General features: G+C 36.6%; 3 protein-coding genes across 3 annotated transcripts; all 3 read right to left on the bottom strand.

Annotated features, from left to right (window-relative positions):
- Positions 1-1,462, bottom strand: LOC144854608 (uncharacterized). Its single transcript, XM_078712544.1, has one exon. The coding sequence runs from the start codon at positions 1,354-1,356 to the stop codon at positions 1-3; it is 1,356 nt and encodes a 451-aa protein (XP_078568670.1). The 5' UTR covers positions 1,357-1,462.
- A 2,277-nt stretch (positions 1,463-3,739) lies between these two features.
- On the bottom strand, positions 3,740-5,041 carry LOC144854607 (neurotrimin-like). The gene has a single exon (XM_078712543.1). It carries the CDS (start codon positions 5,039-5,041, stop codon positions 3,749-3,751), a length of 1,293 nt encoding a protein of 430 aa, XP_078568669.1. The 3' UTR covers positions 3,740-3,748.
- A 6,058-nt stretch (positions 5,042-11,099) lies between these two features.
- On the bottom strand, positions 11,100-17,077 carry LOC144854606 (neural cell adhesion molecule 1-like). Its single transcript, XM_078712542.1, has 7 exons — positions 17,050-17,077; positions 16,643-16,993; positions 14,555-14,881; positions 14,123-14,416; positions 12,234-12,284; positions 11,777-11,840; positions 11,100-11,509 (listed from the first exon to the last, which is right to left on the bottom strand). Exons 1-7 carry the CDS (start codon positions 17,075-17,077, stop codon positions 11,491-11,493), a joined length of 1,134 nt encoding a protein of 377 aa, XP_078568668.1. The 3' UTR covers positions 11,100-11,490.

Genomic DNA, 17,077 nt, shown 5'->3' with positions numbered 1-17,077 from the left:
TTACATATCATTGTTTACATTAGGAGTTTCCTCTGTTTTATGCTCTATCACAGCATCTTCGTTGAGCTGTGAGCTAATGTTGTAGACACCGTCGGTTGACTTTGTGTCCATCGGGGCGGAGGCGATGTTGTCCGTAGATTTCGCGTCTTCGTGTGTTACTGTTCCTTCAACGTTATCAAGATTACGTTTTTTGTCTTGTCTGATTGTATATGAAACACAGAGTAGAATCAGTGTTACAGCTACGATGATACAGACAGCTACTATAATGATAATCACGGCTGTATCTAGTGACGAATCGTTGTCGGAATTTTGTCCTATTTCACCGTCGTCGGAATCAGGCGTTGTCGAATCTGGTAGCACCTCGTCTAATAAAACTAGTAATTGAGAAGCAGAGTTAGACATGTCTAATGCTATATAAGATGCTTCACATTCTACAGCAGTGTTATTATCTTCTTCTTTGATGTCAAATATGTGCAATATTTTATCATTTTCCTCTCTTGAAAAACGCTGTTCTACAAGAACATTAAGGCCTACTCTGGTCCATGAATAAGTCATAGGCTGTTGGCCAATGGCGTCACAAATAAACGTAACATTTTCCCCTTCTGCAAATGTTCCAATTTGGATTAAGCGTACATCGGGTGGTTGAGGGAATGGAACCACTTCACAGGTTGCCGATTGGAACTCAGTAGTTGCGTTGCAAGTAAACACCAAATTTTCATCGGAATCTTGAATAGTCAAACGTGTCAAGGACCTGGTAGTTGGTGGGGAAAACCGTGATTGATCTATTATGCGAGATGATGCTGACCATTTATAATTTGGAACAGGCATCTGATCTCCATTCACAGAACACTGCAGATTAACGACCTCTCCTGCTCTGGGTCGACTTCTCCGTCCAAAATAGTTTACGCCACATATTGGTAATAACAACACAGTAACCCTCGCCTTGGCTGTCATGCCGAAATCATCAAACTCTCCGTTGTTTCTAATGTACCCGCAAATGTACTCTCCTTGATCGATGACTTGCAAGTCAATCATTTGTAAGTTGAAAATGTAAACCGAGTTGCCAGCTCCATCGATGTAATCTTGTGTAATTACACTGTACCGACTTCTCTTTCGAGGGTCTGTAGTAAAAATACTCAAACCTACTGTAAGGTACGAACTTGAGGTCGAGTCCACGTGGCGCCAAACAATGTTCTCTCTGGGAAGGAGTTCTCTGACACGGCATGATAGTTGAACGGTATTGCCAATATTGGCGGCAACATTTCGTGGTCCTTCTTCCACGATGACACCGACCGTCAACTGCAAAAGTGCGACTATGCCTGTTGCTAGTAATACACTATCTCTCATCTTTAGCATTTTGTATTTTAGATGTTTACAATGGTGTGTCCATAGCACAAATGACCTGATCGATTTTGTATTTCACCAATATCAGTGATACTCAAATAGAGACCACATATGCTAATATCGGTAAGTATGGCTATGAGTACCTTGTTTGTTTTGAATTCCAAAAAGAGCATACCATGAATCATCAAAGAACAATTCTTTTCCAACTATATAACAATAGTGGTTATCTACTTACTGGTCAAAATGGGACAAGTACATGCTCTACAAAATCTGCTGTTGTTAAAATATGCGTAGAGTGCACTTGGCCACTTCAAGATTACGTCATCATCTTGGTATGTACTTTTCTATTCAGAGATACTTTTTAAACCGCATCCTGAATTTCGTACAGTATTAATAAAACCAAATAGACGACTTAAAAATAGAAAACATAAAATGTCGCGCCTGTTATATGCTAACCATATTCAATGAATAATAAAAAATATAATAATACATACTTTATTTTTAAACGAAGGCTCATTCACACGAAGATGTGTTTTTCCACGAGGCCGTATGAAAGAAATACATACATTATTATATACAAGGGCATATAATATTAATGGATTATTAGATTTTAAAGTATTTAAAGATATAAATTAAATCAGAAATGCGAAAAACAAAAAGCCTTAAATAATTAAGAAGAAATTAATGTTTTGAAATTGTTTAGAGAAAGAGCATTGTTTGTGTGAATTGGTAGGCCTACTTTGCAAAACATGAGCATAATGTTTCGGTAGTAGTACAACTGTAAAAATCGCAAACTTATGTGTATAGTTGTCTGTGGGTTGCATCGTATTTTAATGTAATAATAATATCGGTTCCTCCATCACCTACCATCGATCATTTTTAAAGAAGCAAACACGGCTTTGTCGTTTGTTACACGCTCATCAATCAGTGGCTGTAGTGGTTGTATCCTTCATCATTCCTTCAGAATTTATAATTATTTTCATAAATGATTGAAATATACTTTTCAATAGTTACTTAAGATTCGTTCCCACTAGGACGCAACGCAATGACGTAAACGCAACGCAAGCGTTTTAACCAATGACAAGCGAAGTTATAGACAGTTAGCAATCACAAGCGAATAAGCCATCGCTTGTGATTGGTCAATTCACTTGCGTTGCGTTATGTCCTTGCGTTGCGTCGCTAGTGGGAACCATGCTTAACAGAGCAGTTGCGTTGCCTTCCACTCAAAAGATCATTGGTTCAATCCTGAACTCATGGATACAACCATACTCCTCCCAATTGTTGTGACGTGTGGTCTTTTTGTGTGACGCACAATGACTTAATTTGCATATTTTTCACCTGTGGATATATTTTAATAGACGAGATATGTAACTGACGAATAAAAGTGAACAGTACCAGTAAATATTATTTCGTATTGCTTAAGAAAAATGGTAGAGAACCTGGTTTCCTTCTTGCTATGGATGAGATGATGGCAAAAAAAAAGAAAAAGAAGGAAAACACGTTTAGGGTCAATGGCATTGTTAATACGACTGTAGTAGTCATTCAGTTGAGTACGTTTGCAACCTTGATTCGTACAATCTCAATGCCTATCATCTATTTTAATGTTATTATCGTCATTTTCGAATTTATTTAAGTTTAATGTTTAATTTTAACTCTTATCCGTATATTTTGGCATATTAAGACAGATCGATTTTTGATTTTTGTGTGCTGCCCATATTGTTTTTATACTTATATATTGTTATTATATATCATGTAATACAATGCTTTGAGCTTCTGCTGCTTGTTCAAACGGACTACTAATAATTAAGTCATATTTTTAAAAAGGAGAAAAAGCAAACAATGAAACTGAGAAAAAATTAATGTGCTTCTTTTTATTGTAAGCTAAAGCTAGTTTGAACTTCGTTTTACGACAACATATCTGCTTATACATTATTATACGGAGACTGAAGGTGCTAATTTAGCCTTTACAGTAGGAGACCAGGCATAACTCGTACATATAGTTACACACTCGCACTGTGGTTCTGCTTTCCTTACCGCGTGTTGGACTCAACCACACGCGGGCATGCAGCCTATTTGGTAGTTCTTCATAAAATTGTCGTTTGAAGCAAAGAAAAAATAAGCGAGAGAAAATGTACAGTCATTTAAAATCTAAAGAAACGTTGAGCACATCGAGTAACATAAATACAATGCTACTCTGTTGATTCAGTAATATACAGAAGCTCTTTATAAGTAACAGTAAGGAATATAATGCTTAATGAAAAAGTAATTACGGTGATAAAGGCTTATAAAATAAGATAAATATTAACAATGTGGCAGTCCAATCTAGACACTAATGTACGAAAAAACAACATAATCCCTATAAAAACCAAAAATGATAAATTTATAAAACGTCTCGTTAAGATAACTATTGTTTTTCTTCGTGTACTTCAACATTGCTTTCATCTACTAACCGTAAATTGGTCTTAAGTTCTTCATCGTGTTCATCATTTGGATCTAATTCCTTGATAGTTTCTTGATCATTCAGGGCTTGATCTTCCGTATTTGTTTCACCAATTTTCGTAAATTTCACGGGCTCGGGAGTTCCATCTTGATCGTTATTTCGTCTTGGTTGCCGAACTAGCAGATATGCTGCAATCCCTATTAGAATTGCTATAACGACAACGGCCATGATGGCGACAATTGCAGAATTCTGTAAAGAACTTGAGTCTGTTTGCGGGATAACAGTTCCATCGTCGCGTTTTAAATGAATAGCAAGTCTGCCTTTCTGACTCAAAGGAAAGCTTTCGTATTCAATCTCACATTCAACAAATGTATCAATATCTTCTATTTGGAGTTCCGTAATTGTGAGCACGCGGTTATTGTCTGTGATATGAAATCGGTTTTCTAAGAGAATGTTCATGTTGATATCTGTCCATCTGTATCTTAAGGATCCCATGGCATTTGTTCCACATACAAACTCAACATCACTGCCAATAGCATCTCCGCCCATTTGTCTGATAGTAACATCTGGTACATCTGGATATGGAATGACGTCACATTCTCTGATCTCACCGAATGCATCATTAGTTGTTTTACAAACAAAAGTAGTGCCAAGATCACCGTCACGTAATGCCCATCGTTGAGTGTTTCTTCTCAGCCCCACTGCTTGTCCTATGTTCTCGTCGTTACGATACCATGTTATGTTTGGTACTGGATATCCACCAGTAGTCGCACAAACAAGATTGACAAAATCGCCTGTTCTTGGAGATCTATCCGTAAAATAGTCAACGTAACAGATTGGTGAATTATCACCTGATGGAGCTAGCACGGTTAGAGTTGCACTACCAAGATTCACGAAGTTTCCAGGCTGAATTGAATATCCACACATATATCTACCACTGTCGGAATTTAAATTTGCGTTAGTGATAAGCAAATCGTATATGTTTTCATTGTCTTCTCCAAGAACAGCGTAACGCCATCGTTTATCGTCTTTCACGGAGTTTAGTGTTCGCGCTATTGTGATGTAATAGTTTGTATCTTGATGGTACCAGACGATCCTTTCAGAAACTATGTTTTCAATACGACATCGCAAGATCACTGCCTCACCAGCGGACACAGTTGCGTCATCAGGACCCTCGACTAGATTAATGGCGTCTGATACTTTTAAATATAGGCCTAGTAGCACAAGCACAAAGAGGCATTTACAAACGCGTTCCATTTCTGCCGTTTGTCCAAATCGGCGAGAAGCACGAATAGAAATGGAAGAACTAATAAATAATCATGTTTACTATCCCTCAACAATTAAATCGCCACTTGAACATCTTGAAGCAAGATATTACAATTGTTTACCATAAGGAGGTGTGGTTATTATATTTGCATAATAACATAATTGGTTATTTATCTTATTATGAGTCATAATAAATATAAAAGCATTGAGGGAAAATATTTTTAAAATAGCAAACAATTTGGTAGGTTTTCTGTTTTGTTTTTTTTTTATTGTAAATTTAAATCCACGTCAGAACAGATGACATTCAATTTAATATGAGTTAAAATAGATCATATATGTTTGTATTTGGGATAAATTAATTCAAGCTTAACTTACAGATATATTGTCCCCTAAAAACTATTTATTTAATGTTTAATATGCCATTTTAATCACATAATAGTTCACTTTGACCAAAAACTGATTCGAACCAAAATGTAATTTAAAACAAAACAATAATAAATTGTCTGTCAGAGAAAATATCTTTTGGTTAAAATTAATCGATTCTTTTGTCTTTTTATAGGCCGAAGTAAAAATTTAAAACTTAAAAATAAAGAAGATTCAAATATTATTACTGATGAAGAGAGAAACATGAACACAAGCTACACAGAATGACGGGTACAAAATGACGGGTACACCCAGACATCCTTAACACCAAACAATGTTTATTTACCATAAAATACTAGTTTATTCTATTTCTATATAATCTGGTTCTGTTGCAACCAAGTAATCTTCCAGGTAATGATGAAGGAATTCAAATGTAGGCCTTGACTGTGGTTCCTTATTCCAACAGTTTTTCATTAAATCATATAAGAAGTCCGAACAGTGGGCTAAGCAATCTATCTAAAAAATCTGCCCAAAGTGAAGCAAATTGCAAACAGAGATTTTTCTTTTTTAAATGGTCATATATGATGAGGAGATCACCATTTGAGCATCACACCTCTGTCACTCATCCCGATGATGTGCAAATTAGCTTAAATATGCAAATTAGGGTAAAATTACAGGGTTACCGTATCTAAAAAAACTACTAGTCAGAGCCAGTTGATGTATTTATATTGATGAAAAAATGACCGGAAGTACAATATTTGACCCTCGACTCCATTCCTCAATGTTTGCATACATAATTCGACTAAAATGTATGTAGAGATTTTGTTTTGGCCTCAAATGACTCAGATACAGGCTTCTAACAGCCAGCATAAGACTGCTTTTTAATTCCCAAAATCACACCTGTGTGTCACACACCTCGAAAGTATGTAAATTAGTAGTACAAATGATATGAAACGTGCAAATAATGGGGGGGAAATTACAGTCTTCCCATATCTCGAAAACCATTAATGCTAGATAGTTGGGTTTTTCAAAACCTTATTCAGAATGTACATTATATTCGCTCTAATGAAACATTTTACGTAAAAAATTATCGGAAGTATGACATTGACCCTCGACCCTATTTCTCAATATTTGCATATAATGCGACTAAAATGTCTGTCTGGCATATTTCATAAACTTGTACTAATTTGCATACTTTCGAGGTGCATGACAAAGGCGTGAGTTTGAGAATTACTAAACGGCCCTATACTGGCTATAGAAAACATGTATCCCGAGTCATTTGAGGCCCCCTCGTCGGGGAGCCTAGCCCCCCGTCTGGGAACACGGGTACTTTTTGTCGGGGAATAGAAGTACAGTAAAAAGTGTTCGCGTTCACTTCGTAGCTTCAGCGCCTAGAAAACCGCGACGTTCCATTGACCGCGAGTACGTCAGAGGGCTATTATGCACTTTATATGTATTCATTTATTATTGCCAGCGATCTAACTACTAAACAATAGCTAGGTACGCACTTGTCTGGCGGTATCGTTCAACGTTGGGTCCAGACGCGTGATATCATGTTCCATCCAGGGACCAAAATGTGTATACTGTAGCAAAGAATATATATCACAAGAATGAGTAATCCGCGATTTTCCCTGTAACAGTAATATTGTCTATGTGGTAGGGCGCCGCCATAAGTGAGGATGTATCTGGTATGTATACAACTTTTTGTGACGGTTTCACTAATCAAAGGCTGGACCACCGGTAGTATTTTCATGATAAAAAATGTTATCAACTACATGCCAACATCATGTTAAATGCTGTTTGGATATTTAATTGTTCGTTTTATGCAATTTATTTAGTAAAAACTGCCGTATTAAACAGTTCGCTTTATCAACCGGGCGCTACGATAGCGTGACCGGGCGTGTTGGTGTTTAGGATAGTTTAATAATATTCCTATATTTAAATTGTTTCTAATTACGAATTAAAAGACGTTTACTATATAATTTCAATATAAAATTTAATGACAAAAATAGAGATCGACGTTTCGGTACCATCATAGAACCATTTTCAAGATCAAGTGAATACAAAACAATAATAATTATGTGCACTAAGCACCAAAGTTGGTGACAGGAATGGGTAAAACAAATAAATGTTAATGAAATTTAACATTTTATCCTATTAATAACTCTGTGGAGTCCATCTATCTTAACGCATTTTTTAGTGAAAATCACGTTAGGCCTACTTGTTCATTTAATCATAATTTTAACATAGGCTAGTAGGCCTAGGTTTAAATATCATTAGATATTGTACTCAACAGAATAAATTTAACTCACAATCTAGCTCTAGCCCCCCTCGTCGGGGAGCCTTGTCGGGGGGAATATAATATACAGTAAAAATCGTTCGCGTTCACTTCGTAGCTTCAGCGCCTAGAAAACCGCGACGTTCCATTGACAGTGAGTACGTCAGAGGGTTATTATGCACTTTATATGCATTCATTATTGCCAGTGATATAACCAAAGAACTTATAACACAAGAATCTCCTGTTCGTCCGAAGCGCGTAACAATTTCGAAAGGCATTGTGGGATAGAATAGAGCTATGGGTGGCGCCATTGTGAGCCATGGAGTAGGGCGCCCGCATCAAATTAGAAAGTCAAAATCATAGAGGGGATCTGCTAATACTCTAGGGGGGTCGAGTAATTGACTGAGGAGTAGAGCGCCCGCATCAAATTAGAAAGTCAAAATCATAGAGGGGATCTGCTAATACTCTATGGGGGGTGGAGTAATTGACTTCCTAGTTTGGAGGGGGCGCTGCTCCATGCTGTGAAATGGCGTCGCCCAGTTTGACCTTTTAACCCTGTACTTCCGATACTGTGTTTTGAATGCAAATTGAAGAAGAGGAGATTCTTGTGTTATAAGTTCTTTGATATAACTACTAAAATAGGTACGCACTTGCCTGGCGGTGTCCCTTTCTACGAATCGTTCAACGTTGGGTCCAGACGCGTGATATCATGTTCCATCCAGGGACCAAAATGTGTACTGTGTAGTGTTACGGGTGTGTAGAAAGCGACGACCTCGAATTGGACGACCCCAACGACCCGGGCGACCTCGAATTGGACGACCTAGAATTGGACGACCCATAACACGAAACCGACGACCCCTACAGCCTAGCCTAGCCTAGGCCTAAGTGTGGTATAACATCCCGAAGCCGAACATAGCCAAAGATCTTTAAACCATACCTTATATAATAATCGCAAGCAAACAATTGATTGAAAAAATACAGAAATATCGCCATTTGATACTGAATGTGTCGACACGAACAAACGAACAGATATGGAACGCCAACGCCGCCGCTGAAAAAGGGGCCGTTTTGACCTGGTTTGCCATGTTTATGATATTTCGTGTGCTAATCGAGTCGAATGCAGTTTTAATGATGCACTCTTGGCGTTCCATATCTGTTCGTTTGTTCGTATCGACACATTCAGTATCAAATGGCGATATTTCTGTATTTTTTCAATCAATTGTTTGCTTGCGAGTATTATATAAGGTATGGTTTAAAGATCTTTGGCTATGTTCGGCTTCGGGATGTTATACCACACTTGGGCCTAGGCTAGGCTAGGCTATAAGGGTCGTCGGTTTCGTGTTATGGGTCGTCCAATTCTAGGTCGTCCAATTCGAGGTCGCCCGGGTCGTTGGAGTCGTCCAATTCGAGGTCGTCGCTTTCTACACACCCGTAGTGTTACTGTACTTTCCAGGCGAAGTTTACCGACGGTTACGTACGGTGTAGGCCCACTGTGTGTCAACGTACGCTACAGCAAAACAAATTATGTTAATTGTTCGTCTGTTCACCTATTTTTACTCGGGGTAGCCGAGTCTAGGACTCGCTCGATAAGAAAAATTTTGAGAGACCACGTAAAATTGCACAACGTATTATTAAAGCTGATCTAACGCCTTGTTCATTTATCTATGCAAAGAGTATTTTTAAAAAAGTAAACAATATTATGGAAGACCCCACTCATCCGTTACATTACTGTTATAACTTAAATAGATCAGGTATTAGGCTACGACCTCCAAGAGCAAATCTTTGTAGAACTAGAAAATCCTTCGTTGTAAATAGTATTTATATTTTTAATTCTAATGTAAGACGATAATGCAATTTTTAAATAGTTTTACATTTTTAACAGTATTTTTAACTTTTTATCTAGTATTTTTAATCTGTTATAATACTGCACGTTTTAAATTGTTGCAATATTGTTGTTTTAATCTACCAAGCAAAGTGAATTTCTATTTTTATGGACAAATAAAATTTCTTGAATCTTGAATCTCATCTTCTCCTCTTCCTCTTCCATCTGGACACTATTGAGCCAACTTTCAAGTCCTACTAGGCCTTATAGTCCAGTCCCTAAGGGGATATGGCGATATAACTAAAAATCGCCATATCTTAACAACGCATGGACATTTTACATTAATTTTTTTGTTAAAATGCTTGGAAGATATATATTTATATTTGCTACAATGAAAAAAATTGTACAAAAATGGCCGCAAAGGCTTTATTTTTCAGTTTGACCTTGATTGCCTAATATCTCAATAACGCGCTATCTCAGAGATTTGAGAATGGGCTCAAAATGTTAAGAAAATAAATCTAATATTGAGTCTAATAGAAACTTTTTTCAAAAAATTACCATAAATTAAGCTTTTTTGACCCTTGACCTCTAATGTTTGAATATGTCGATATCTCGGTAACTATTTGTCCTAAAAAGTTCAGTTTGGTGTCTAATTGTTCAGAATACATACATTTATATTTGTTCTAACAAAACATTTTGTCAGAATTCAATTGGAAATATCGTTTTGCATATATTTAGCAACTAATAATCTATAAAAAGGGAGCGAGAGAGGGGAGGTGGTTTGAGTGGATGGAGAGACACATATTTTTTTACATGTTACACAAATGTTAAACTCTGTCTACACTATAAAACTTTATGTGACAAAAAAATGTGATGTTCCCATATATGGACACAATGACATCATATCACTACCATATTTGGGCACATCACACCTTTTTTGTTAAACTAGATTGATAGTGTAGACAAACATGTAAACAATATGTGTCTCTCCATCCACCCCAACCACCCTTCCCCCCCCCCCCCCTCTCTCGCTTTTCCAATGCTACTGCATGCATCTACACACATCAAAATGCCGCAATTGTACTGGAAAGTTTTTAGCTACATTCGAAAATAAGTGGGTGTATTGTAATGTTATCAGAATTATGGCAATTGTTTGTAATAGGAAAGTTTCAAAACTACATTTGAAATATTTGATAATAATATCACATGCTATTAAAGATATAATTAAAGTAATTTTTACAAACATTTTTGTTGAATCTGCAATTTTAATGTCACATAATAGTTATTCACTATTTCACCAAAAATTGGATAAAAACAAATGATATAGTGCATACCCAAAAAACTGTAATTCAAAGCAAAAAATAGGCTGGAAGTCAATGTGGTTTTGGTTAAATTAATTGTTTATTTTGTCTTTTTATAAGTGATATTTCCTCTATTTTTTAGATTAGCTCTTTGATTAAACACCTCTTCCAATGCAGTGAAGATCTTAAGTGTCTCCTTGTCTTACTAATCTTCCTTAACTTCTCTTTGAGCGATCGATATTTGTTGAGGTATAATAATTCCCTCTAATTATGGTAATGCCTGTTTTATTGAGTCAAATTCTCTCTGATAATCTCTAAATCAAAGATTTGGTGATATTCATTTCATTTTTATTTTAGTTGATAGACAAACTGTATAAGATGGTCCTACTGTATGAAGCCTTATATCTTGGCTTATTTACTTCTAAGTTCTAGTCGGTCTCTGCTTTTGTTTTTGATTACTTTTGTAAATTACTTGTGTAGGCCCCTACATCTGATAATATTCGTTTGGTCGGTAATGGTTGATGTCAGTTTTGTCATGTTTTTGTGGATTAAAGTATATCATTGCTTCTCTTCATTTCTTCTGGTTTCAAAGATTTTGTTAAATAGTTTAATGAGCTGGATATGTTATTGCCTCATCTTCATCATCAGTGTTGGAGCTTTGTTTTCTTGCATATGCCTAACAGCTGCATTTTTTTCTACAAGAATAGATGGTAATTTTGTTGACAATTCAGCAATGATGTTATAATTCCATGTCAATGATTTTTGTTGGTATTTTAAAAAAAAAATTCTTAGCATTGGAATTGACTGAAATGAGTGACAATAAAATAACCATTATTGCCAAAAATTCAATCAATAATGAATATTATTATCCAGAATAACTACAGTAATTTGGAGATTAAATAGTAATGTAAATATATGTATTTTAAGATTACTAGGCCATAAAATCATTAGCATAAACTTACCGAAGGTGTAATATAACAGCTGCAATTCCTACACAAGTCAAAAAGCTTAATATCGCCACAGTAACTGTATAATAAGACAAGATCATAAAACAACTAATGTATATTATTTTATAAACAAATAATCTTATGGAAATTTAGGAAAGTGCGAGGACACAGCCAGTCAAAGGGGAATAAAGCTGGACTCAAACAAGGATGTTTTTTAAACCTGGGTCCTCTTTTTCAGCTCCATGCCCAAAAAAAGAAAACAAAAGTAGCCACTTATTTTAAAACATATACATTGTCCCACGCACATAAAGGATTTTTTTTTAATTTTAACAATATGTGTTTCTCATGATATTCAGTTACAGAAAAGTTTCTGATCATCAAATATTGCAGGCTTCTTATTGGGTTCTTATAATCAAATAATACCTAATTAGTGCTTATCAAACCCATGTGTTCCTCGTAGTGGTGGACTCACCTATTGCACCAGTTGGCCATTCTGATGATGGATCACAAGAAGAATCATCAGCTATAATATGAAGTAAAACATGACATATGTAATATAACGTCTTGGGATGTTTTAGGCCGTATCCGGATATTCACCCCCTGGACATTTACCCCCCGGAAAACTACCCCCCGGACAACCACCACCTGGACAACTACCCCCTTAGGACAACTACCCCTTTAGGACAACTATCCCCCGGACAAATACCCCCCGGACAACTACCCCCTTAGGACAACAACCCCCTTAGGACAACTACCCCCTGGACAACTACCCCCCGGACAATTACCCCCTAGGAACAACCTGACTCTGCAACAGTGTATAATAGGTAGTTGACCGGGGGGTAGTTATCCTAAGGGGGTAGTTGTCCGGGGGGTTGTTATCCTAAGGGGGTAGTTGTCCGGGGAGTAGTTGTCCGGGGGGTAGTTGTCCTAAGGGGGTAGTTGTCCGGGTGGTAAACATCCGGGGGGTAACTGTCTAGGGGGTAGGTGTCCTAGAACCGTTTTAGGCATGGAAAGATGCAAATCTTCTAAAGCAAAAATGTAACCGGAGCATAGAAAGGCAATGCAACATGGCAGAAAGCGATCACGATCAATTGCTCTCCAGGTCACGTAGATATATATAACTCCAAAATATCAATATTATAGCGTATGAAGGCCTAATAAATGTTACGTTGATGTAAGTAGCCCATAAAATAGATTAAGTAGGTAGGAATTTATTTTTGAAAACAATATTTTTTGACCATAATATTATTTATTATTATTATACTTTGTATTCTTTTTTTAATTTACCCTAAAAGGACTTCATGTCTTTATGATTTCTGCTTGAGAGATTTATACAGATATTATATCGATAATACTTTCTTTCAAAGGATAATTGGAGTAGGCCTACAACAACCAATTAAACAAGGAAGCGCTGGAGTTGTTTTGATGGAAAACGAAAAAAAAATTCAGTTCAGTAGGTATAGTGTGTTATAAAAACCTAATGCTTGGTTTCCATGAACCAAGGGTGTTAAGTGCAACGTTAGTGATTTTACCAATAACAATCGATGCATCATCCGTCATTTTGCGCTGCGTCTCTCTCTTATGGGAACCGAGCTTTAAGCTTGATTCCCATAGAAATGACGTAAACGAAATGCAAGTTGACAAATGACAAGAGACGGAGTTCAAATAAATGGTCGCTTGTCAAATTACTAAATAATCTTTATCAACTAATAAAAAAGAACAAAACAGTCAATGTGTCACGGACTTCAAGAAATAAACATGCGTTACACCGATCAGTATGTCAGGTGGTAAAAAGAGGTGTGAATCGACACCTCTATAAAGCTTGTATTCCTATAAAACTGTATCATAAACAATAATATCTAGTTAAAGATGAATACATTGTACATCAAAATAAAATACTATAGCATCAAATAATCATAATCGATCATAAGCAAGTTCAAATTGTGCATACCATCTCTATTATGTTTGTTAGTTATTACCTCCGCCAGAATGGCGAGAGGTTATGTGGCCGATCGCGTGTGTGTATGTTTTTTTTTTCATATTTGTGAGTTAGCAGTATTACTCAAAAGTTATTGCCCGATTTTCATTAGATTTTAAGGATAGTTTCATAGCCGTATAGGAACACGTCATTAAATTTGCATATGCCTAGGCGGAGGTTTGCGGTCTCTGAGTGCCTTCTAGTTCATAATTTCTTCCTGAAATAGATGTTACGATTTGAGGCTCTACAAAATTATCGTGTCGCAGACACAGAATGTATTAAATATGTTAAATGGCATGATGATAATGGTTTTGAGTTTACTGTGTATGCTGTTGCCATCGAGAACAACACTGATTACAAAAACAGATGCCTTGTATACTTACAATTCAATATGAGTGTGGCAGTATTACTTTTCTTTCCTTCCTTTCCACTATAAGCAGCATTTTCTGCTCTACACTGATACTCTCCTTCATCTGTCTTATTAACATTCTCAATCGCCAGTGTTGTTTCAGAATAAGGATACTTTTCAGTATTAGAAACATCCAGTATGACGTTATCTTTGATCCATGTGATAGTAATCGGGGTTGGTAAACCTTTAAGCTCAATGCATGTAAACGTTCCTGTTGTATTTGATTTAAGAGACAATTCTGTTGGAATCAGTTTGGGTTCTTCAAGATCTGTAATAGCAACACCACACCAATGAAATTAATAAACAGTAATTGTTATTTTATTATTTACATTCATTTTTTCTATGGTCTATTTGATGAAAAACAGATTTTTTTTAGACAAGGGTAGTATAATATGGTTATACTCACATAGTACTGTAAGTGAAGCATAGTCATTGGCAGAAGTTTGATTTTCCGTGATAATTTTACACCGATAGTAGCTTGCATCATTTACTTCAATATCGGTTATTATAAGAGAATTGTTACTGGATAGGCTGTATCGACCATTACTTTTCTGTCCTGTGTTGGACACTATAACGTCTCCTACCACATTACCATCCATATCAGCTTTTGTCCAAGTCAGTTGATGGAGTGAATCTCCTGACTTAATTTTATAAGTACACGCTATCGTTGCCTCTTCACCAATTTTGACTGGATCAGGAACCACGACTGTCACCGATGTAGGCTGTGTATTAACTAAAAACAAATTAATTAATGCCATGGCTGATCCGAGATAACTGTTCGCTAAGTAGCGGCGAGAACGCACATTACAGTCACAATAAAAGGCTTATAAGTTAAGTATTGTTCGCTTGTAGCGGCGAGAACGCACAGCCACAAATTAATCAGAGATGTTTCAAACATGTTTTTACCACAGTGTTTTTGATTTTACTACTTAATAAGCTTGGTTCGCACAAGAAAGACACAAGCGCAACGCAAGCAATTTGACCATTCAGAAAATGGATTAATCGAACTGTCGTTTGTCATTTATCAACTCGCTTGCAAATAACAGACTTTGGCAAATGTAAGCCTACATACAGGTCAAAGTAGCAATTGCAATGACGGGTACCTACTTATCACTTGTATGTTAACAACATAGTCTGGGCTCCAGACGGAGTTTTGTCTTAATATTAGTAAAAATATAAATATTTTTGCACATATGGCGTTTCATACGTGTATTACTTGAGTTTGGACAAAAATCGCGGTCGAAATAAAAACAAATAAATTAAAAAAAGACAATAAATACAGACTTGGGGCAAGTCTAGTTAACAACAGTGACAACTCATCAGGTAGATTTGCTATGCTGACATGACGTCAGAGCATTTTACGTACGGTGGCGGCTGCTGCACGACAAGCGCGTGCGGCGAAATCGTAAATCTCGCAATTGTTCTGTTCATATGCACATCCCTAAATACGTCTTCAAAATATGGTTTTCATATTGTGTTGCCGGCCTAATCTTAGTACGTGCTGTGAATTGTGTTTTTGCACTTTTGTTAATTACGCATCACCTGGCGACTGGTATTTACGGTAAAGTGGTACCGGTATCTAATGATTTTAATTACGAAAATTTCGCATCAGGAGGTAAATGTTAACTTAAAAACGCAACCTCCACTCATTTTTTAAACAAATCAATCTGCGCGAGCGCAAGTATTACGAAAAACATTAGTTAAGGGCCTTTCACACCTGTTCCGGCACGGTTCCGGTCCGGCGAATCGTGAAAACGAAACATTGGCGTTCGATTCGCCGGACCCGAACCGTGCCGGAACAGGTGTGAAAGGCCCTTTACACGTGCGTCAAGAACCAAATGTTTGAAAATAACGTCAATGAAAAATGTGGCAAAAATTCTCCAAATGGTTTCAGACAGCTGAGCGTGCAATTTGTGAATTATTGCCACGCGATGTTGTTAACAAATCCGCGTTCAAAAATCAATATAATTTTATAGTGCGCGCAGTTTATAACTGTTCTACTAAAGATTGTATAGCGCCGCTAGGCGGCGCAAGATAGGTAACTGGGTGAGGCGTTTTTAATCCATGGACGCCATTCCGGCGGACAAATTTGAACCGGAATAAAGTCGTTGTCAAGGCAATATCGTACGATGTTTCGGTCAAAGAACGAAGTTGTCTAATCAAGCCTTTTAATGTAAACACACAGAATTAATTGGAAAGTGTCCAGATCCCAAAGAAACTTTTATTTTAATTTGTTTACATAATTTCTTCCCTTTTCCATGCATAAATCCTCAAGATGTTTAACTTCGAGGCGGACCGCCAAATTTAAACCATAATACATTTAAATCACAATAATAACCTGTCCGCCCGAATGGCGTCCATGGATTTACTGGGCGCGTAGTGTTATAAGATAGAAGCTTGGCAACAGTTATCTATCTTTTGGTTCTACGTGTCCAGTCAGTTTGATTATTAAATGAATTAATAAATCAACATTTAAGTTAATAATATAACTTACCAGAAACAATCAGTTTTCCAACATTGTCACCATGTTCAAAGGCAGAATCAACAATGCTACATAGATAATATCCGTCATCAGGCAAATCCGTGTTTGCAATGGTGAGAGTAACTAATAAATCAGTTTCTTTGATATCAACTGTATATCTACCATTTGGGTTTGACTTAACATTATCAACTAAAAGGTTTATCACCACTCCATTTTGAGTGCTGTTGTACCATTTAACAGCCCGAACATATCTTGTACCAGTGAGTTTGTAATGACAGTTCATAACGGCGTCTTCACCTTGTGTAACATAAGTATCGGGTACATCAATCGGCAGCGTTAGACTATCGATTTGGCTGTGTATAACTGAAATCAAATACAGTTTTAAAAAAATGTTTTAAAAATATTATCAATATACTGACCCACTAAAGGTGGCTTTTCAGCCGACAT

This window comes from Antedon bifida, chromosome 10, assembly GCF_963402885.1.
Source record: "Antedon bifida chromosome 10, ecAntBifi1.1, whole genome shotgun sequence".
In the NCBI taxonomy this organism is placed as follows: Eukaryota; Metazoa; Echinodermata; class Crinoidea; order Comatulida; family Antedonidae; genus Antedon; species Antedon bifida.
Note: the sequence above shows the minus strand (reverse complement) of the source record. Positions and strands in the feature narration are given on the sequence as shown.

Excerpts from the sequence above, each read along its gene's own strand:
- LOC144854608 (XM_078712544.1), bottom strand. The coding sequence starts at position 1,356 with ATGCTAAAGATGAGAGATAGTGTATTACTAGCAACAGGCATAGTCGCA.
- LOC144854607 (XM_078712543.1), bottom strand. The coding sequence starts at position 5,041 with ATGGAACGCGTTTGTAAATGCCTCTTTGTGCTTGTGCTACTAGGCCTA.
- LOC144854606 (XM_078712542.1), bottom strand. The coding sequence starts at position 17,077 with ATGTCGGCTGAAAAGCCACCTTTAGTGG. Across the intron at positions 12,285-14,122 it reads TGCCACACTCATATTGAATT|CTGATGATTCTTCTTGTGAT; the intron begins GTAAGTATACAA and ends TTCATATTATAG. Across the intron at positions 11,841-12,233 it reads ATGGCCAACTGGTGCAATAG|TTACTGTGGCGATATTAAGC; the intron begins GTGAGTCCACCA and ends CTTATTATACAG.